Genomic DNA, 23,689 nt, shown 5'->3' with positions numbered 1-23,689 from the left:
GCCCCGCGGTGATTTACCTCTCCACTGACTGCTCCAGGTGCCTGAAACAATGTACCTGCACAGTTAGGGAGTGGTGCATGACTGCTCTTGCAGCTTCCCTTTCTTACAGGGAAGCAAAGTCATTTTTCCACAAGGAAGCAAAGAAATTTGCCAGGGTCATGCATTCTGCACCCATTCAGTGGCACAGAATTCTCCCAGGAGTACAAAACAGATGACGAGACACAGCTATGTCTCCGTAGTCAATGAGCAGAGTTTACACTTAATGCCTTCAGGATACATAGTAGTGGCCACTTCTCCCTATCTTCTGGGGAACTCCAAGAGGTATTGTACCTCCTTCAACAATACTTCCCAGAGCCTGACTGGGCTCAATATGTGCAAGTTCCCTAAAGGCATAACTGAAACCTATTAACCAAAAAGAATTACAATGGGTGCAAATCAGCACGAGTTCTGTAGACTTCTCGTATCTCCCCTCGTCATTTTATTTAATCTTTCTTTACAACTCAGTTCCACCAGATAATCATAATTTTGATTTCTCTTTTCTGAACTCCTTCCATCCAGGGCACATAAATGTCAATGATTTTTTTAAAATTTAAAAGAAAATCAGATTTTGTAATCTACATTAAACACATTTTCTTGTTTAAAAATAAAACTATTTAAAATTGTTCACATCTGAATATGTTATCAACAGGGTGGATAAAAATCAATGATTAAAAAAAATTAAAAATAGAATTTTTTTATTTAAATTGGATTTTTTTGATAAAATGTTTTTTGAGGGAAAAAACCTATCTAAAGATATATTATAGCTCAAAGATATCTCATCATGGAATAGGGATTATAAATTTGAATTCTATAGTATGAGAATATATTTATGTAATGTTTAAGAAACGTTTTGTAAATGAGTTCCAACAGTTCACGGATTAGGGACCCAATCTTATGGGGTTCCACAGGCTTCTGTATAGATTATTTAGGTTAATCTTTCTATCTACCCCCTGGGACACAGTGCTCAGTCTAGAAGAGACCATCAGCGGTGCTTAGTCTTGCAGTTCTCAAACAGTGGATTTGTGTCTCCAGAGGTAACAGGCTTGTTAACAGCAAAAATGTTATATATAGAGAGAGAGAGAGAGAGAGAGAGAGAATAGACGTGAGAAATAACAGACCTCAACTCTATTGTCCCTCTGCAAATTTGTGTACATGGAGTCCATCCCTTACCTCTCTCTAAAAGTGCAAAGTTTCAAAAAGTTCAATTAATAGAAGATTGTTGGGGGTGGAACAGATCTGGACAAAGAGAAGAAGTTTGGAGATAAATGTGAGAAGCGAGAGACATATGCTTGTTTTGTCAAAATATTATAATGTTTCCTGTTGAAGAAAAAAAATCCAGAATACTTAACGTTGTTGTTTAAGCTAAATAAAACAATTTAAAATATCTGTTTGTCTGGTGATGTTCTCCTAATACAGCATGGCAAGAAAATCCTCCAAATACTAATGATTAACCTGTTGAATTGGAGATAGTTAACGTCCCAATGACGTCATAAATATCTGTTTCAATTACCTTTGGTAAATGAAATAACCAAACAATCATTCATTTTCTGATATAGCTGTAAAACTAATCTGAAGTTTTCAAAATAAGTCACTGTTTAAAAATGTAGAACGTGCACCTTCTAAAAATGAAACCTACATCTATCTCGGAGTTCTGAAGAATATGTATTAAGGTTATAACAACCAACAAGAATGCACTTTTATGTAAAAAACCATGATTAAATCAAGTCTTCCTGAGTAGTGATTTAAATCATGATTTGATTTAAATCAAATCCTCCCTGGTTGTCAATCTGCATTACATAAATATTCAAGTAGCACATTTGTCCCAAAGTTTTAAATAAACTTAAACCACTGAACTGGGGGGAAGTCACTGGCCTGGCACCTAGAGCCAGAATTGGCTGAAGTGCTAAACCAGCTTTTGACAGCAGTAACCTCTTCTGCAGGTGCAGATCATTTTTTCCCCCATGTCAACAAGTTCAGTTCAATGACTAAATTATTCAGAATTGAGAAAACAATTGAGAATTAAAAATGCAGGAAAGCTTGTTTACCTCTTCCAGTACAGGAATAAAAGCAAGCTGTGAAAAGATGAGATTTACTAATTCTAAAATCTTGAAGGAATGGTAACAAGAAACAATCAGTTCAATTTACTAACTACACATAATACTTCCTTTGTTCAATAAATCAATCAGTTTTAAATGTAAAACTTGTTTTGGACAAGCTTTCTTCTTATGTCCATCTCATTTATGCTAGTTTTATTTAATTAATTATAAAATGCTGTTTCTGTGAATTTTGTCCTCAGATCTTGGTCAATAAAAAGACATGACAGAGCAACTTTCCGAAGGATAGGTTGTGCCAGTACGTCCAGTGTTCCATTTCCACATCAAGATTGGCTGTCTGGGAGAGATGGCTACCAAGGTAAAGGAAATGCTCAACATTTTCCAGAGGTTCACCACCTATGACAATTTGTGGGAGAAGGGGGACAATTTGTGCTGGCTAGGCTGGTGAAGCATCTTAGTCTTCCCAATGTTGAAGGAAAGTCCCAGACTATAATAGGCACCTGAGAAAAGATCTAGGGTGGATTGCAAGTCAGCCTCTGTGTGTGCAAGGAGAGCATGGTCCTCTACATACTGAAGGTCAGTAACAATCCTGGTGACCTTAGTTTTTAAAGTGAAGACACCGCAGGTTGAAGAGCTAGCCGCTCATGTGACAATCCCAATTCTAGAAGAAAGGCAGTCATGAATAAGAATCAAGCTCACGACAAGACAGATGAAAAAAAGGGTTGGGGCAATAAAGCAGCCCTGCTTGACATCAGTACGGATGGTGAATGGTCACAGGGGACGGTGGCGATCATCCCATCATGAAGTAGCCTGAGAATGCGACTGAAATTCAATGGACAACTGAACCTAGAGAGCACCTTCCTTAACGCTTCATGATTGATGGAATCAAAGTCCTTCGTTAGGTCAATACATGCCATAAGCAATGGCTAGACATCTTTGCTACACTTCTCTTGGATCTGTCCTGCAACAAAAAAAATTCACACTGGTGGTGCCCAAAGACAGTCTGAAACCACACTGGGATTCAAGAAGGATGTCTTCTGCAAAACGGAGGAGATGGTTCAAAAGGATCTGAGCAAGGATCTTCCTGGAGACAAGGGCAATATTTCAGTAATTCCCACACACTGACTTGTCCCCTTTCTTAAAAATGGGCACAATATTGGCACTCTTTAGGTCAGGCAGAATTTCCTCATTAACCCAAATTCTAACAAGAAGTTGATTACGTTTTTGCATAAAACTTTGAAGACCACCTCCAGGATACCATCTGAGCCTGGCGCCTTGTTTCTAATGAGTGATGGCACGTCAAACTTCCTCGGAAGATGGTGGGTCAACAAGAGGGTCTATTACTGGATGCTGAGGAATGGACTCGAAGGTGGCAGCTGAGACTTCAGATTCGCAGTTCAATAGAATCTCAAAATGCTTCTTCCAACGTTGCTTGGGGACTATACTGGGTGGAGAAGGGTGGAGCTGTCCTGGAATCGCAGAGCGGTTGTGCCGTTTGAACTTGGCCTGTAGATGGCTTTTGTTGCTTGAAAAAAAGATTCTCAAGTCATGATGATCAGAGCAGCTCTGGATCTCCATGGCCTTTGCTTGCCACCACTGATTCTTGATGTCACGCAGCCTCCTTTGAACTACAGCTTTAAAACTGGTAAGTTTCTCGTTTTTGCTGGTTAGGGGATTCATTTTGCCAAGTGCAAAGTGTGCTTCTCTTCTGATGAAAAAATACTAGGATTTCCTCATTCTCATTAAATGAATCCTGATGGCAGTGAGTGGAGTATCCACATCAATTCAGCACATGCCTTGTGAATAATGGTCTTGAACTCCTCCCAACATGGTTGGATGTCACTGATGTTGTCAGGAGGGCCAGAGAGCCTCGCCACCGAGGCGCTGCTGAAGAGTCTCGCAACTAGCATGATTCTGAAATACCCTGATGTTAAATTTCTTCTGCATTCGTCTACAGCAGTGGTTCTCAACCAGGGGTCCAAGGTCCACTGGGGGTGCCACGAGCAGGTTTCAGGGGTCCACCAAAATAAACCAGAGAGCCAAGCATTAGACTTGCTGGGGCCCAGGACAAAAAAGCCGAAACCTGAGCCCCACCTAGGGCTGAAAGCCAAAACCAGAGCAACTTAGCTTCACGAGGCCCCTTTTGGTGTGGGGCCCTGGGCAATTGCCATGCTGGCTATCCCCTAACGCCAACCCTGACTTTTAATCTACTGGATATGCAGAAAAACAGTTGTGGCACTAAATTTTTTTAGATGTTGGTTGGGCCCCAGAAAGAAAAAGGTTAAGAACCCCAGGTTTACAGTGTTGTTGTGCAAGCTGCATGTTCATGATTGATCTGACCAAGTAATCATCTGTACCTCTCATAGCTTGTGTAATATGGACATCAGTATGATCACAGGCTCTGACGATGATGTAGTCAAGAAGATGCTAGTGTTCAGAACATGGGTGTTTCCAAGTGATCTTATATTTGTCCCTCTGTCTAAAGATGGTATTGTGATAAGCAAATCATGCTCCACACATCAGCTGAGCAGAAGAATGCTGTTAGAGTTAACTTTCCCCACTCCTTCTTTCCCAATGCTGCCTCTCCAGAGCTTGGGGTGTCACCCAACTCTTCCACTGAAGTCACCCATGAGGATAAGCTTGTCTTCCTTGGCTGTGGCAATGAGGATAGCATCAAGAGCATACTAGAACTGCTCCTTGTTGTCTTCATTATTATCAAGTATGGGAGCACACATACTGATACCCATGGTATACTGGTTGTTACTCAGCTTGACGAAGAGTCAGGAGATGTTTGTTAATACCCAGAGGGAGTTCTAAAAACTGGCTAGCAATCCTGTTCTTGGTGGCAAAACCAACCCCAAGAATTTCAGATGGCTTTCCTTTCCGTAAAGAAGTTATAGCCACTTCCATCTTCTTTCAGTTGGCCTTCATCTGCCTGACGTGTCTCATTTAGGGCAGCATTACTGATGACATATCTTGCAAGTTCTCTAGCTATTATGACAATTCCTTTAGGACAGTCACTGTTTGGGGAATCCATGAGAGTGCGAACATTCTAAGCAGCAAACTTTATTACTTTGTGTGTTCTGACCGTAGATAGAGTGATTACGTTGGTCATGGCCATCCAGACAGGGTAGGGGTGGGAGTCTGAGACAGCTTATGTTCAGGGCACCTTTTCTAGGCCCTTCCCCATTCAGGATGAGCAGAGGGGATCCTAAAAAGGACTGCTCAGTCGTGGCTGCAGCTGCCGAATTGCGCTTATGTCTCACAAGCCCGAGCGCAAGATGACCAACATGCAGCCACCGCCCGTGTGTAGAATGATCCCAGAGATCACTGTCCTCACCACCACTCATCCATCAGCACAGACTTTGTTAGTAGGAGATGTTAACACCCTTGGCAAAGGCCTACGTGTGAAATCTTAATATGGGGAAGCTGGTGTGTAGGCAGCAATCTCACAAAACTTGAGAGGAAGGAGCACTGAACCCAGTGGCAGGGAAGTCCGAGACAACCAGAGGTCTCCTTCCTCCTGCCGCCCTCATCCATCGTCACAACCACAGAGAAATAACAAGTCCTCAAATAAATCTGTTCTACTTATGGGGTCTTGAGAAGTATGGACCCCACTTCATCTGGAATCTCACCTCAGAGCTGTTCGCCAAGGGTGGCCCTACCAGGAGTACAAGACTCAGGACAACATACTTCTGAGGGTCATTGAGAAACACAAGCCACTCCACCACAACAAGGTATGCGTTCAAGGAGAGGAGCTTATATTCTAAGAACCTACAGAATAGGACTATGTCATACGAAATACACCCAGGGCTTACAACATGATGTAATAAAGGCCATATACTACAGCAACTGATTCTGTTTGAAGTACTATCGTTTTGTTATACAGGTGTATCACTTCATATAAAGTAATATTGAAAAACTGGAGAAGATAACTGAAAATTATGGCAGTGATTCTATCAACTCCTTCATTCAATTAGCACAAGCGCACCTCCTGTTACAGTTTCACAGATTTACAATTGGAAGATACTGCTAGATCCTCAAGATGCAGCAATGGTCAATTGTGCATTTTCCCCATCCGTACTTTACTCTTGGGGGAATTCCACACCACTACACGTGCACAGAATTCATGTCCCCCCCAGATTTCTTTTGCTTCCCTGTCAGAAAGTCATTTTTCTGCGGGGAAGCAAGGGAAGCTCCAAAAGCAGTCGCGCACCACTCCCTAGCTGCACAGGTACATCATTTCAGGCAGCCAGCAGAGAGGTAAATCACTTCAGGGCTTGTGACGCCCCAGCCAGTGGTTTCTACCCCTGAGCTGGGATCAGCTGCTAGTCCCAGCTGGGCTGGAGGCAGAAGAGGACGGGACTTCCTCTTCCTTCCAAGGAGTGGCTGGGGCTGTGTCAGACACACGCCCAGAAACCTCCCCCAGCTGCAGGAAGCTCAGCATCCTTCCCTGCTTCCTGCCCCCATCGCTCCTCAGCTGTGGGGGGAGGGGCAGCTGTGAGGGGAGCTGCTCCCCTATCCACCCAACTACCGTGCATACAGACCTCCCATACCCACACACCTCTGCCAAGCCTGCCCCAGTACATCCAGAATTCCTCTAGCCCTCTACACCTGAACCCCAACTCACTGAAACTCAACCCCTGCATCTGGAGCCCCCCTGCACCCAGACCACTGATCTCCCTGCACTCAACCCCCACCCTGATGCCCCACCCCCTGCACCACCCTGAGTCATCACATTCAGACCCCCATGACTGCACATAGATGCCCACTCCACCGAGCCCCACACCCTCCTCAGCACCCAGATCCTCACCCTGAGACTCTGGAACCCAGACCCGTCCGCTGAACCCCAACCACCATCACCTGAAAGCCCCTACAGAGTCCCATTGCCCCAGCACCTGAAACCCCCCCGCAACAAGCCTCCGTGCATCCAGATCCCCCACACTTAGACTCCCCACTAAGCTGCCTGCACCCAGATTGTCCCACACAGAATCCTCTCACCCCACACTTGGATCCCCCCACATTGAACCCCTCCAAACTTGGATCCTGCCTAGTTGAGGCTGCCTGCCCCACACCTGGTGCACCTGGTGCAGAGGGGCAGGGTGTTTCCAAGGCAGGCCTTGTGCTGTGTCAGGGTTGTGTGTAGCCTCACCATTGAGTCTGTGTCCAAAGGGTGGAGGTGCTGCAGGGTGATCTCCCACCTTCGTGCAGCCAGTGGTCTGTGCTTCCTACTGCTATGCTGGAGTCTCTGCATTTATTTATTGACAAATAAAACCTTAAAATTCTGCAGAATACTGTACACAGAATATTAATTTTTGGTGCAGAATTTTTAATGTTTTGGCACAGAATGCCCTCAGAAGTAGTATTTGATGTGATAATGTGGCGTGTTGTTGCTTGATGCCTCCATATCATAGTGATTGACACAGCTAAAATAAATAGACAGGCAGGCAATGATGTACATAGTTTAGTTTTAAGACAAAAAGTGTGGGGCAAGACCTATCTTTTTGGGGAACTCCAAGTAGGAGAACAATAAGAGTGGCCAGGTAAGACTTTTTCTGTCTCTCCTCACCCAGAAAAAGGGTAAATTATGACTTTTACTTTTGAACATGAAATTCCACAAACCACAGCAATGAGTGATATTCCCAGGCCCCCAGGAGGCTCTCCTGCAGGACTCTGGGGTGGGTGGAGAAACTGTCCCTTGATGATATCCACTTTCCCCCTCCTCTAACACTGAGTCTATGTCAGGATGCAGAAAAGAGGGGGAATTTTCCTGCTTGAAGAGGGTCTGGTACATCTGCAACAGATCCCCTGACAACAGAAGAGGTGTGGGGGAGAAGCAGAGCCTACTGCAGGATTCCTAAATATCTTTATCAAAAGAAGACACAGTGGCTCTCAGATTAAATCTGGTGTTGCAAGCTCCATATTGGATTCAGTTGACCAGGATGAGACCAAGTTCCTTAAGACAGTTATGCAAGTCATTAAGCCATTTTGGTGAGCAGTCCTTTACAGCGGAGAAATCTCTGTATCAATGGTGCTAGACTGAGTCAACAATAGAAGTCTGAGGTGGTGCTTCCCAATCCTTGCGAGTTTAGTTGGAGAAGATGAAGCACATCAATTACATCTGGGCTGTGACCCTCTTCTAGGCACCAGAGACTCTGAATATAGGCATCTGTAACAGACAACACAGCTTTGCATGAACCACAAGGCTTTTGAAGCTGGTTTTCTTTCATGACTGAATCATCAAAATGTGGAATTGATGGATCCAAGAAAGAGGGGGGAAAATCAACCTAACAGAACTGATATTGAAAGGGGAAGCAGCCCCAGTCAGCTGTGCTCTGAAGACACCCACAACAACACGACCAGCAGAAAAGAAAAGTGGGGATTTTCTGTTTTTAAGGAAAAAAAGGCTGGTGAACAAGCTAGTGAATTATATACTAAGACTATCATGAAAAGGAGCAAAGAAAGGAGAAAACCAACAAGGGAAGGCAATTGCACCCTAGGCAATTTATTCCAGTGCTTAACTACCCTGACAGTTAGGAAGTTTTTCCTAATGTCCAATTTAAACCTTCCTTGCTGCAATTTAAGACATTAAGACATACTGAGTGTGCTCTGAACTCTTGTACCTAGATAGTCAGAAAGATGTGTGGTTGTGCCCACTTCCCACTTTACAACCTCAGAATCCTGTGCAAGGGAAAACAGTTGCTGGGTGAGTGGCCCTAACAGATACTGTTTTGCCGAAGGTCTTGCACTGAAAAGAACCCGTACCCAGGAATGGAAATCAATTTGGACACCACCAAAACAGGTAAGGCTGGGTTACACAGAGCAGCAGTAGAGTTCTAAGTTGAAAATGACAAAATGACATAAGAGCAATTAGGTAGCCTGGCTCCTTTATGTTGCTCTTGACTCCTTTTAGCCTCTTTGCATCTTGGTTGGTAGGGTCAGAACGCTGTCTTTTAGGATTTCTACTGCAGTTTATAGAAAGAAAAAAAAGATGCACTGCAAATCCAGAATAAGATTTAAGATTAGCAATCTATGGTCTGAGACAGACTGTTGTGCTGGAAACTAGAAGATCTAATGACATTTGAAAGGGGTTTTATTTGTTTCTTGAACCTTGAAATTTAGGGAGGAAAAAAACTGTAATTAGTAAAACATTTATGGAAATTTTGGGGCTCTGTTAGAAGAATTTCAGAGGAAAAAGGAAGGTCAGATCAAACCTGCAGACCCATTATAGTAATGGTCATAGCCATACACATTAGGACTTAGTTGGCATACTGCCATTTCAACTTCCTTTAAAACTCCATCCTTTTACCTCAATGAAATGCATGATGAAATATTGCAGTCGACGGTCACTGAAATTCCCTATGACAGGTTTCAGAGTAACAGCCGTGTTAGTCTGTATTCGCAAAAAGAAAAGGAGTACTTGTGGCACCTTAGAGACTAACCAATTTATTTGAGCATAAGCTTTCGTGAGCTACAGCTCACTTCATTGGATGCATACTGTGGAAAGTACAAAAGATCTTTTTATACACACAAACCATGAAAAAATGGGTGATTATCACTACAAAAGGTTTTCACTCCCCCGACCCCACTCTCCTGCTGGTAATAGCTTATCTAAAGTGATCACTCTCCTTACAATGTGTATGATAATCAAGGTGGGCCATTTCCAGCACAAATCCAGGGTTTAACAAGAACGTCTGAGGAGGGAGGGCGGGGCGGGGTAGAAAAAAACAAGGGGAAATAGGTTACCTTGCATAATGACTTAGCTACTCCCAGTCTCTATTCAAGCCTAAATTAATTGTATCCAATTTGCAAATGAATTCCAATTCAGCAGTCTCTCTCTGGAGTCTGGATTTGAAGTTTTTCTGTTGTAATATCGCAACTTTCATGTCTGTAATCGCGTGACCAGAGAGATTGATTACCAGCAGGAGAGTGGGGTGGGGGGAGAAAAAACCTTTTGTAGTGATAATCACCCATTTTTTCATGGTTTGTGTGTATAAAAACGTCTTCTGTACTTTCCACAGTATGCATCCGATGAATTGAGCTGTAGCTCACGAAAGCTTATGCTCAAATAAATTGGTTAGTCTCTAAGGTGCCACAAGTACTCCTGTTCTTTTTAAAATTCCCTAGTAGAAGCATTTACAGCTATTACATAAATCTAATAAGATTGGATATCCAATTTTCTTGCACTTGTTTTGAAAATTTCAGCATTATTCCTCAGTGTTTATGTAAAGAAACTTGAGTGTAAGCCAAGAACCTTCGCACTGAACTAGAATTATTCAGTTTTATTTTATTTTCTAATGTACACTAAGAAAAAAGCCTTCTTGTACCTCAACAGGAGGATCATTTTAGTGGAATTAAGATTTTTTTAATGTTATAATTACCTGTTTGACAAGCTATAGCAGATCAATTCCTGAGTGAGTCATATCTGAGTCACTATTAGGCACAGGAGGCTTACTCTGAAGCAAAAAGTAGGTTGTTGACAATTTTCTTTCATTCCAGTTTGTTTCTTGAAAGTACCTCAGGACATTGAAATAATGTCAGATGTTTCTAAATCTGACTTCCTATGTGACATGGAACCATTTACACTTTTCTTAGATGTCTTTTGTTGTTCTGCTTAATCAGTGGATCTATGAAAACATTATGTGCCTGCACATATGATAGATGTGCCCAATATTTAAGACATTTTGGAAAGCCACTGGAGCCTCCATAAGGAAGATAAGCAGTCAACTGTTAGGTAACCCCTTAGTATTTTTATTAAATGGTCCTGAAAACTCTGAGTTTTATAAAAGCCATAAAGAACGGATCTCTCATCTCCTAGTTGCAGTTAGAATTAACATCAGCAAGGTGGTAGAAGAGGAATGATTCCTGTAAAACTGGTTATCAAGAAGTGTGAGAAATTCTGGTACAAGAAAAACTAAATCAAGTCAGTGTTCTACAGGGGAGAAGGAAAAACTATAATTGCTGGTGGAACTTTTTGGAGTCTGTTGAAGAGGGTCATTGCCCACCACCAAGAAAAAAATGGTTATTTACCTTTCGTAACTGTTGTTCTTCGAGATGTGTTGCTCATGTCCATTCCATTCTAGAGTGTGTGTGTCCCCCACATGCAGTCATTGTAGATTTTTGCCTTACCGGTATCTGTAGGGCCTTTTGTGGCGCCCTCTGGAGTGCCACACTGATGCATCAGTATATTAGGCGTCGCTGGCCCTACTCTCTCTCAGTTCCTTCTTGCCAGCAACTCCGACAGAGGGGCAGAAGAGTGGGTAATGGATGGATATGAGAACACATCTCGAAGAACAAGTGATGAAAGGTAGGTTACCGTTTTTTCTTTGAGTGCTTGCTTATGTCAATTGCATTCTGGGTGACCCACAAGCAGTTTTCCTAGAGGCGAGCTCGGAGTTCACACTCGTGCGGCTTGCAACACTGCTCTACCGAAGCCAGCATTGTCTCGGGTCTGCTGGATAAGTACATAATGCAACGTAAATGTGTGGCTAGACGACCAGGTAGTGGGTGCAGAAGACAGTCCAAGATCACCTGCAGCGAGGCCTGTTAGGCCCGAATACCTTAGTCCAAGGTCCAGCTAGTGAACCTTTTCCATTTGGCCAGGTAAATCGTTCTAGTGGAGGGCTTTCTTTTACCCAACAAAACCTGTTGGGCACAGGCCGAGCATTCCTGTTCTTCTGCATTCAGCCATGCAGTAGCCAGGCTGTCAAGTGCAGTACCGCCAAGTTCGGGTGTAGAAGGCTGCCATGATTCTGGGAGAGCAGATCCAGCCAGAAGGGCAGCTGCAGTGAAGCGGCCACCAAAAAGTACAGCAGCATCCCAAACCAATGCTGGCAAGGCCAAGACAGGGCTATCAGGGTAACCTTCACCTTGTCTTGTTTGATCTTCATGAGGACTCTGTGGGTGGGAAGGCATACATCAGAACCACCGACCACGGGAACAAAAAAATTGTCCAACAGGGAGCCCCTGTCCATCCCCCGAAAAATCAAGCAGAAAACACAGCACTTCCTGTTCTGATGGGACATGAACAAGTCCACCTTGGGAGTTCCCCTTCTCTGGAAGATCACACCCTCCTGATGGAGCAAGAGAAAAGAAGGTCCTGCTGAGGCAATCTGCTAACACATTCCTGGCCCTGGGAAGTTGCACGGTCACCAAATGAATGGCATGCTGCACACAGAAGTCCCAAAGGTGGAGAGCTTCTTGGCAAATGGCCGAAGACCTGGCTCTGCCCTGCTTGTTGATGTAATACAATCGCAACAGTATTGTCCATCAGGACTTGTACCACTTTGCTCTCCAGGTGGGGCAGGAAAACCTGGCAGACCAGGCGAACTGCTTTGAGCTCCCTGATGCCCATGTGGAGGAACTGATCTTCCCATGACCAGAGGCCTTGAGTGCTGAGCTCACCGAGGGGGCCTTCCTAGCCCAGGCCCAAGGCATTGGAAACCAGAGTCAGCTACGGAAATGGGGCCACAAAGAGAACTCCCTCCAACTCCGATCTGGGGTCAACCACCAATCCAGGGACAACCATATATGATCCGGCACCATGACTGCCCGGTCTAGACCGTGTCTGATGGGGACCGACGCCAACCATGCTTGCATTGGCCAGAAATGGAACTGAGCATGACGGACCATGTACAAACATGCTACCATGTGGCCTAACAATCTCAGGCAGGTGCGAGCGGTGGTGAGTAGATGGTACTTCACATGGGACATCAGGTCCAGCATTGCCTGGAAATGGACCTCTGGAAGGAAGACTCTGGCTCGTGTGATGTCAAGGACTGACCCATGAACTGTCTGCGTTGTACCAGCCTTAAGGTCGATTTCTTTTCATTTATTAACAGGCCCAGGTCGTGGAAGGTGGAACATACCAAATCGAGGCTCCTTTGTACCAGTTTCCGAGACCTACCCTTGATGAGCCAATCATCGAGATACAGGTAGACCTGGACACCTCGACGCCTCAGTTAAGCGGCCATTGGTGTCATATATTTTGTGAACACCCTCGGGCCAACAAGAGTACAAAGGGCAGTGACATGAACTGGAAATGGTGACAGCCCACTATAAAACAGAGGAACCGCCTGTGCCCTTGCAAGATGGACAAATGGAAATAAGCGTCCTTCAAGTCGAGGACAGTGTACCAGTCTCCCAGATCAAGGCAGGGGATGATGGAGGCCAGGGAGACCACCTGTGAAACCTCAACTTCTTGAGAGATTTGTTGAAGCGCCGCAGGTCCAGGATTGGCCTCAGGCGCCCTTTTGCTTTCAGGATTAGGAAATAATGGGGAGCAGAACCCTTTTCCTCTCATTTCCCAAAGAACCTCCTCTACTGCCTGCAGTTGCAGGAGGTTCTCAATCTCTTGAACGAGGAGTTGCTCGTGAGAAGGGTTCCCAAAGAGGGATGGCAAAAGGGGGAGAGGGCGAGAATTGTAGGATGTAGCCCAGAAATAATTTCTAGCACACAGAGGTCCAAGGTCACCCCATGACCAGGCCAAATGGTAGGGGCATAGGTGGTTGAGGAAAGTATGAGGCAAGTCCAGGAAGTTGACTGAGCTCTTGAGCACACCCTCAAAATGAGTGCCTTCTGGCCCCCCATGATGCTTCACCACGCTGGATTGCACAGGTGAGCAAGAGGAGGAAGGGTGGTGAAGACTAAAACTCATGTCTCTATCCCTTCTCCTTGCAGACCTCTAGGCTGCCAAGGCCTTGGAGGCGGGGGCGGACGGAACTGCTTCCTCACCGACTGCCAGGGGATGCAGACCCAGTGAGCGGAGGGTGGCCCAAGTGTCCTTTAGTCCATGCAACCCCACATCCATTTGCTCTGCAAAGAGTTCATTCCCATCAAATGGGAGGTCCTGGATGGAGGACTAAATCTCCTGGGACAGGCCCACGGTTTGAAACCAGGAACCACGGCGCCTCATGACCACTGCTGATGCAACCACCCTGCCAGTCAAATCAGCCACGTCCCATGCCATTTGGAGGGAGCATCTTACTGCAGCTGTACCCTCCTCAACTAGGGCCCTGAATTCTTGGGCTGAGTCCTGGAGCAGGGACTCCTTGAACTTATGGAGGGAGTCCCATAAGTTAAAGTTATATCTCCCCAAAAGACCCTGGTGGTTTGCCATCCTGAACTGAAGGCTGGCTGTTGAATAAATTTTCCTTCCAAAAAGGTCCAGGCTCTTGGCCTCCTTATTTTTGGGGTAGAACTTGTTTGCCCCGTCTATCTCTCTCATTGGCCACAGAGATGACCAGCAAGCCTAGAGGATACAAGTATTCAAAATCCTTAGCTGGGACAAAATACTTATTTTCAGCTCTCTTGAAGGTGTGTGGGATGGAAGACGGGGTTTGCCAGAGGACTTTGGCTATTTTCAAGACTCCATTATGCACTGATAGCACGACATGTGTGGGAGTAGATGCCAAGAGAACATTAAACAAAGTGTCCAACTGTTCCACCATCTCCTCCACCTCCAGGCTCAAGTTCGTGGCCACCTTTTGAAGCAGGGCCTGATGCTCTTTAAAGTCATCCGGCAGGATGACATGAGAGGACCCCACAAATGCCTCATCTGGGGCAGGGGAGCAAGTGCCCACACCAAAACCTCCTTCCCGCACTGGAGATGATTCCCCTACTGTAAATAAACTAAGAGCTCAAAAAAAAAGAGAACCGCTAACCACTTGCTAGGCAAGGAAAAAAGGCACGGTGACCAACCACCCTGGGCAGTAAGAAGGAAGTGAGAGGGCGTACGGCTGGCAGTACCGAATATACTGATGCATGACCGCGGCACTCCAGAGGGTGCCACAGACAACCCTACCACCACTAAGGCAAAAATCTCTGACGACTGTGCATGTGGCCATGCACACACCCTAGAATGGAACTGACATAAGCAAGCACTCGAACTACTTTTGAATAGTTAGGAAGAAACCCCTTCAAACAATAGTCAAAATTAAAACTCAAAATTAAGATACTGAAGCACGGAAAACAGGAGTATAAAGGAGAAAAATTTAACATGTAGAGTTTTGACAGGACAACATAATACATTTTAGTTATGAAACTTATTTAAGAAAAACAGAAGTTTGGACCCAAATATGAGATAATAAAAGACTAACCAACATCACCAACTGACAAGACAGAGGAGGAAGATGAAGAAGAGTAGAAAAGCTTCAGCCACAATATGTGACCGATACCACAAAGCTGAAGAAAGTAGAACGTCCCATCAACACAGCTTTAGGGATTTCTATAGGCCAATTTATAATCATGTATTAGTGTATATACGAAGTTTCTCTCTATTTTAGGTGTAAAACAAGTTGTTTTTTTTAACATAAATGATAAAGAATGGCTTTGTTAATAAACAAATTAAGGTAAAAAAGAAAACCTACATACCATAATCTGTTTATGGGGAAGACTTCAAAATGACAAGCCTGCCACAGAAATATATCCTGGCACTACGGGTGAACAAATCTCTTGCTTAAGCTAAAAGCCGATCATCATACAGATATTGTAAGTGTACTGAGTTGGGGGAGGGGAGACACTGACATTGATCTAAATCAGGTGTTGGTCACTACCAGCCAGTCTTATTAAATTTGATGACCTTATGGTCCTACTTGTATGACAAAACTTATGGTTCAGTGTAACTTCAAAGCAAAAAATAGTGATACCGTATTTAAAGACCACTGAAACTGTTAATAATAAACCCCCTTATATTCAAGTATTTTTTCATACTGTTCGTTACTTCTACTATATAAAGATGTGGAGCAGACATTTTGTCAGATACTAGACAAATATTTCCTTGAGAATATTTTGCAGTCAAATTTATAAAGGTGGTGTATTGCTTCTCCTTCTGTATCCCCCCAACAGCAGATAAAATAAAAATTTACAGGAGAGTAGAAACTTTTTTCCTCTGCAGTACAGTCCAACAACACACCTGCCTGTGCAAGGCAGATGACTTGTGAGTGTAGAGATAATGTAATATTCTTCCCCAAAGGGCATGAAAAGATGATTGGATCTTCTGCAAAAACAGGTCATCTGGGGGACAATTTATCAGTCTGGATTTGCAGCAGACCTGATCACACAAATAGCTGTTAATTTTGGCTTCTCTGAAATACAGAGTAAAAAAAAATTCAATGTTGACCACTGCAAATGATAACAAAAATGGTTCAGAACTACACAAAATAGTGGAAAGTAAAACAGAAATAGTTTAAAACTGTCCAATTATTTGACAATATTAGAAGAATTTAAAACTCTTAAATATTATTAAATAGTAAAACCTACTCTATAGTAGTGCATTGTTGCCTTCTTATATCCTTGGAAGTATCAGCATAGGAATGTCAGATAACCACTGATTTAATCTGCCCCGTATCCACTGTTTGGGCCTGATTCTTTCAATTATACTTTGCTTTAAAAATCAAATGAGTGTCTCCAGAATTATATTAGTCTAACTCAGATCAGATTCTGGCCCTCTTGTGTGTAGCTATATTCAGCTGCCCCTTCATGCCTCCTATGCAGATAGGAGGAGGGGGCACTGCTGAGCAAATTTATGCTCCAGCAAACCTTGACTGTTGCATGGTTCCTTGTCATAACAATGCTCTATCACAAAGTCTGGAAGAGAAAAGCAGACGGGAAGAAGGATGGGTAGTGGAAACCCATAGGGATACACATCTCAAAGAACTCCAGTTATTGCACAAGATAAGTAACCTCTCCTTCTTTGAGTAGTGTCCCTATGGGTATTCCATTTTAGGTGATTCCTGAGAAGTATCCTCATAAGGAGAACGGAGTCCAATACTGAAAACAGTGAACAGCACTGCCAACTGAAACATCTGATTTAGAGGCATGAACCAGAGCATGGTTAGGAGAAAGCATATACTGAAGTTTAAGTTGCAGTTCTGCAAATTTCAGCAACTGGAAAAATCTTGAGTAGTGGGCTAACCCTCTAGAAGGAAGCTGAATATTGGCAGAATCATAACTAAATAATCCATCCAGAGACCAATCTTGAGTCTCTGGGTGGAGACTGTAGAGCCCTTGGATTTGTTTGCAATTGAAAGTCTGGGAGAGTTGTTCAGAAAGCCTTCTATCTGGACAGAACTACACCAAACACCTTCCTGACATCCGAAGTATAAAAGGCAGATTCCTGCCTCATCTGTTGTGGTTTCAGGGGAAAAAAATGAAAGGTGAATGATGTATCTAATTCAAAAGACACTTTAGGCAGAAACCTGGGATGTTGTCACAACAATATCTTTTCCTTAAAAGACACTGTAAAAGCAGGGTCTGCATTGAAGGCCCAAGTGCTCTGTGCCTCTGGGCAGATGTGATGGCCATCAACAAAGCTGTTTTCATGAATAGGTGGAGCCGTGAACATGGAGCAATGGCTAAAAGGAGCATTTCAAAAGGCAAGTAAAAACAAAATTCAAGTTCTATACCAGGGTAGGTTCCCTAGTCTGTCAAAGTTTCATCAGTCCTCTAAGGAATCTTGACACTGCTGGATAAGCAAATATACAAACTTTCCACAGCTGAGTGAAAAGCTGTTACAGCCACCAACTGAACCTTGACAGAACTCATAGCAAGACCTGATATTTTAATTCCAACAGGTAACTCCAGAATAATGGAAAGAAAAACTTGAACAGGAAAGACTAATCAACAGATACACCAGTGGTGTAATCTCTTCCATTTCTGAAGTATTTCATGTAGATGTCTCTTTTCTATTTAACAGTACCCCTGTTGAGCAGGAGGGATCTATCCCCAAGAACAGTTGAGGAATCATACCAGGAGTCACAGTACTTTGAGGTTGGGGCGAAGAATCTGATCGGCATTCTAAGACAACGGATGCCAACTGACAGTCTCAGTGGTGGACAAGAAGCAAGTCAAATAAGATAAGGATACCAAACCTGTCTCAGCCAAGTCAGTGTAATTAAAAATGACTTTGGCCCTGTCCTGTTCGATCTTATTCCACACCTTCAAACGTAAAGGTGAAATAAGGAAGGTACCCCCTAGTGATTAAAGGTCTCATCCCCCTCTAGAGCAAAGTTCCTTGAAATTTGTGTTGGCGGCAGTTGAAAAGACGTTCAACTTCTGGAAATCCATACATTAAAACTATGATATTGAGTACTCATGAATCAAACTCCCATTTGTAATTTTGGGAGAAGAGCCTGCTGAAGTCATCAGCTGTGGTGTTCTATACACCCAGGAGGTAAGAAGCTAACTATCAGGTGACTATCTGGTTGGCTATGCAGAGAGTTTTATTGCTGCAGCAAAGTCCTGCCCTGTTGATTGATGTAGAATATGCAGGCCAAATAGTAGGTCATGATCTTGATGGATATGACTCTGATCAGAGGAAGGAAGTGAATGCAAGCGTTTCTCATTGCTCTAAGTTCTAAACGATTAACGTGAAGATGCTCTTGTGACAATTTGCCTTGGATTGTGTGTGACCCTGGATATGTTTCCCATCCCAAGAGGGATGTGTCTGATCTTAAAATGATGGTAAGAGGAGCTTGAACAAAAGAGAGTCTGGCACAGACCCTTTGGTCCTTCCACTAGTTGAGTGTTTGCAGAATGCAGGTGGGTACAGACACCTGTTTGTCCAGGCTGTGCTTGTTCGGTATACATACTTACACTGTCTTGGGCCATCCTTGAAGGCATCAGAGATGTAAGCTTGAACCTTCGTAAACCAACACTCCAGATATCACATGCTGCAGTAGTTGAAGACAATTCCTTAGTGAGGTTTGAGGGCTGAGTTGGATCTTTGAGATGAGATTCCTTAGGGTGAGAAATCTGTCAGGCGGTTGGTAAGCCCTGCCCACCACCACATCCAAAAACCCCTACGAAATCTATCTACTGTACCGGTGTCAAAGCGGACTTCAAGGTTTAATTGGACTGTGTGTTCTCGCCACATGCATGGGTGCCAGAAGTTTTTCCCTCAGTGGTATCCAGAGGTGACCTGCTTGCACCCTCCGGAGTGGCGCACATATGTGCTGGTATAAGGAGCGCACCCAGCTCCCTCCCCGCTAGAACACCGACGGAGGAGAAGGAGGGTAGATCATTGAATGGACATGAGCAACACATCTCTAAGAACAGTTACGAAAGGTTAGTAACTGCTTTTTCTTCTTCGAGTGCTTGCTCATGTCCATTCCATGTTAGGTGACTGCCAAGCAGTATCTCTGGATGCAGGTAGGAGTTTATGGACGTGTCGATTGCAACACAGCTCTGCCAAAGCCAGCATCATCTCTGGCCTGCTGGGTGATGGCACAGTCCGTTGTGAAGGTATGTACTGACGACCACATTGCAGTCCTGCAGATGTCCTGTATAGGGACCTGCTCCAGGAAGGCTGTCAATGATGCCTGAGCTCTAATAGAATGGGCCATCAGTGGAGGCATAAGCTGTGCCATCTCATAGCAAGTATGGATGCAGATGGTGATCCAAGGCAAGATCCTTTGAGAAGATGCCGGAAGGCCTTTCATCCAGTCAGCCATCGCGAAGAGTTGAGTTGATCTGCGGAAGGGCTTAGTACCCTTCAGACAGAAAGCCAGGGCATGCCTTATAGGGTTTGCAGACACCTCTCTTAGTTGGACGGGTGAGGCCTTGGACAGAACACCAGGACGAAGATGTCCTGGTTAACATGGAAGTGCAACACCACCTTTGGCAGGAAAGCAGGATGGGATGCAACTGAACTATATCCTTGTAGAACACCATGTACGGGGGCTCCAATGTAAGGGATTTAATCTCGGAGACTCACCTCGCTGAAGTGATAGCTACAAGGAAAGCGACCTTCCACAACAGGTGTGAAAGAGAGCAGGAGGCTAGAGGCTCAAAGGGAGGGCCAGTCAGCCTACAGAGGACTAGGTTGAGGTCCCATTGGGGAACCAGGTCCTGGACCGGTATAAAAAGTCTTTCAAGGTCATTCAGGAACCTGATTGTCATCTCATGGAAGAATGCTGATCTGCCTTGGCTGTGGAGATAGAAGACTGATATGGCCACCAGGTGCACCTTGATCAAAGAGAAGGCCAGGCCCTCGTGCCTTATTAAGTAAAGCAGGTAATCCAGAATGGACTGCAGAGGCGACCTGGTCAGGTTGATATTCCACTCCGACACCCAGCAGAAGAAGCACTTCCATTTTGCCAGGTAAGTCACTCTCGTGGAGGGCTTTCTACTTTCCAAAAGAACCCGCTGGACAGGACTAGAGTAGGCCTAGCATGGAATGGACATGAGCAAGCACTCAAAGAAGAAATACTTTTTTCGCCACCTTCCCCAATTTTTTTTTTTTATAATTACATATAGTGTGATACAGGAGAGCCAGGGAGCAGTGGGAGAGTGCTAGAGTGGAAATATATAAACTCAAGGCTAATTAAGGCATGGTTCCCTGTAGACTAGGGAAGGTGGCTGCAGGTTAATTGGAGCACCTGCCATCAATTAAGGCCCTGTTAGGAACCTAATAAAACCCCCTGCTTCACGCAGACAGAGGAAGAGGAGAAAGGAGAGAGGACTGGAGCTTGGAGGTGTGCTGTGAGACCTGGAAAAATCAGAGAACTGAAGTAAGGGGGACCCTGCCCAGTAGGGGAGGGAGATTCCCTTCCCCAGCATCTAAGGACGGCAGGTACCCCACCCAAGGGGAAAGAGGGTTAGAACACACAGGGGTTGAGAGGGGCTTGGGCTCAGAGTGAGGAGCAAACCCAGACCTCTCCCCCGCTTCCCTCCTTTACTACCTTCCTGGGCCACTAGCGGAGCCATCGACGCCCCAAGAACAGGGGCAAGGGGTGGTATCTTAGCTCCCCGCCAAGAAAAGCACAGGACTCACCAGACTAACATCGGCCATCTTGTCACAACAGTTACTTCAATTTCATCTTAAAATTTCTGTTTTACCTTTCCCTTCCACCTACGTGGTTTAGGTGCAGTTTTGTTAACCATACTTCTTTTTTAAAAAACTCTTTGAGAAGCAGGAACATAATAAATCCGGTAAGTAATATTCCATCCCAAGTTAGATATCAACACATATACCACCATAGGAAAAATTAAGAATGAAGCAAGAAAACAAATCTCTACCTGCAACAAGGTCACCTCCTGGTCCATGCCATTGGAATACTGGATCTATCAGCTCTGAATTTCGTAGCCGATTTGTTACACATAGAATACGTGGACTGTTGTGATTCAACTTGACATAAATTTTGACTGAAAATACAACATATGGTAATTAGCAAGTTTCTTAGGTAATAAATTGTCTGTACAGTCAAGTAAGATAATAACCACAATCTTAAAATATATGTTTGAAGAATGACCCAAGATATTGGGATGGGTCCTCTTATTTCCATCACCAGACGTGAAATGTTAAAAACATTCTTTTTCTGTCCTACATGAAATCAAATGAAAAGCACTGGAGATTTGTTCCAGTTCTATTTCATATTCTTCTATAACATCTAGGTCTCTTCTACCTGACTTGATTTAATCTAGTTCTCTAAAAAGAACAGTACCTCCTAGTGCCCACCAATGACCCTTTTGACAGAACAGAATATGTTTGCATATTAATCCAATGGGTTCTCACTTGTGGGGTTCTGCAGAGTTTTATTTTGTCTCCCCTAGAGTTCAATTTGTACATAAAGTCAATGTGCGGGGACAGAGAGTTAGCTTGGAGCCTGGGTAATTTTGCCATTATAATAGGCTCTTGCAGTTCTAGCTGGCCTGTGAAAATGTGGATTGGGGGCCTTCTTTGTGCCCTTTCAAAAATTTATGTGGAACCATCCATAATTTTAACAGTAAGAATCTAACTCAGGAGAAGATAGGTGTATAGGAAGTACCCACAATCCCACAAGAACCTTTAGAAGCTGCTTTCCTGACCTTATGTGGCATGGAACATAAACTTTGTTGTGTGTGATGAATGAGTATTTCTATTCCACAAAAAAGAGAGGTTTCAGAGTAACAGCCGTGTTAGTCTGTATTTGCAAAAAGAAAAGGAGTACTTGTGGCACCTTAGAGACTAACCAACTAACCAATTTATTTGAGCATGAGCTTTCGTGAGCTACAGCTCACTTCATCACTTCACTCGGATGAAGTGAGCTATAGCTCATGAAAGCTCATGCTCAAATAAATTGGTTAGTTGGTTAGTCTCTAAGGTGCCACAAGTACTCCTTTTCTTTTTACAAAAAAGAAAGATTTAGTTAAGGTATTAAGGTTGTAAGTATGTTACAGTGAAATCCAGGTAACTCCAAAACACAGTATTACATTTTGTTTACCAAAATTCTATACCTTTTAAATAAACCAAATGTTAGGCTGGGAAATTAACAATTAAAGGATCCAGCTAGTTCTCCAGTGCCATATTACTCATCACCTCCCACTTGGTTTACATTACTCACCCAATCTTAAACTTAATCCTTTAAAATTTGCACAAAACATACAGTCATAGGTCAAAACACAAATTATAGGGAGAATATAAATCCCATTTCCAATCCAAAGGCACAGGTATTTGGCAAGGTCTGCATCTGAGGGAGAAAGTCACAACTGTTGTGCAAAAACACCGGTGGGGAAAAATTATCTCTAAACTACAAATCTCATAAATGAAGGATGGGCACACCTGCTTCTCAATGGGAAAAGAATCCATCCCCAGCATGCTCCAGATCCTTCCCCACAAGACATCTTTCTTTCTTATTTGGATAAAGTATTAGCCAACTCACTCTTATGCAAATCCCTATCTCGGCCAACCAAAAAGGAAGCAACCACACTCCACCATCTGGGTCTGTTAAAAAGGGGATATAGGAGTTGCTTGCTATTAGCATACTAATGGCAAAATAGTGACCATAGTCCCCATAATTATTATTTTAACCATCAGTAAAAACTAAGGTTTATTATTCCATTTATGAATACCTGGAAATGTGGTTGATCCTACTATTTTCAAATCATTATGTTTTGGATTTGCACTTCCAGAGAATCTCCTTGAAGACTGAACTGTCAAAATATAAAAATTAAAATAAGAATTTAAACTTATCTGGAAAAGCGAACAGTGAATTTATAGGCTGATTTCTAAGCTTTAATAGATGTGTTCTATTATTTGTAGTGGGGTAGCACCATTAATACTAGGTCTGAATAGAACAATTTTATACAAAAGTACCTCCCATTAAGTCAAATGACTAAGGCATGGATTCATAAAAGCATCCCTATTATACACTGCACTAAAGCACATACTTAACTTTAAGCACATTCTTAAATATTACACAAGTGCATAAGCCCTGTTCAGAATAGGGACAGATTTAAACATGTACCTTTCTGAATAGGTCCCTTAATCTGTGTACTGACCATTAATAAAACAAGTTTAACCATATTTATTTTATTACGGTAATCTCATAATTAGAACCAATCTGAAATAAATGTATACACTACAAATTTAACCATTTTCTGCATTTAAGAATGCTGTACACCAAACAGCAATACATAAGAATCAATGCCTGCTCACCTTACACCAAACTCCCCTTGAATTCTGACTTCCCCAAACAGTAACTTGAATACATTACTAACCTATATTAAGGCACAATTTAACAGCATGTATATTATACCCTGCAACTTTGGTTCCTCATCCCAGGCCCCCGTTTCCTCAGCTCTATGTCCCAATCTTCCCACCACCCCCAAACCCTTTT

The 23,689-nt window shown here is 43.5% G+C and overlaps 1 protein-coding gene across 2 annotated transcripts in view; it reads right to left on the bottom strand.

Moving 5' to 3' along the window:
* Window positions 1-23,689, bottom strand: part of ZPBP (zona pellucida binding protein) — a 70,908-nt gene that overhangs the window by 35,085 nt on the left and 12,134 nt on the right. For both annotated transcript variants that reach the window (XM_084621162.1, XM_084621161.1), the window contains exons 2-3: window positions 22,923-23,003; window positions 21,111-21,236 (exon numbers count right to left, since the gene is read on the bottom strand). In XM_084621162.1, coding sequence (XP_084477288.1) covers window positions 21,111-21,236; window positions 22,923-23,003 — 207 coding nt within the window. The remainder of the gene's footprint in view (window positions 1-21,110; window positions 21,237-22,922; window positions 23,004-23,689) is intronic.

This window comes from Lepidochelys olivacea, assembly GCF_965140295.1.
Source record: "Lepidochelys olivacea isolate rLepOli2 genome assembly, chromosome: 2".
In the NCBI taxonomy this organism is placed as follows: Eukaryota; Metazoa; Chordata; order Testudines; family Cheloniidae; genus Lepidochelys; species Lepidochelys olivacea.
The sequence above is the reverse complement of the archived record's forward strand: the minus strand, read 5'-3'. Positions and strand labels throughout refer to the sequence as shown.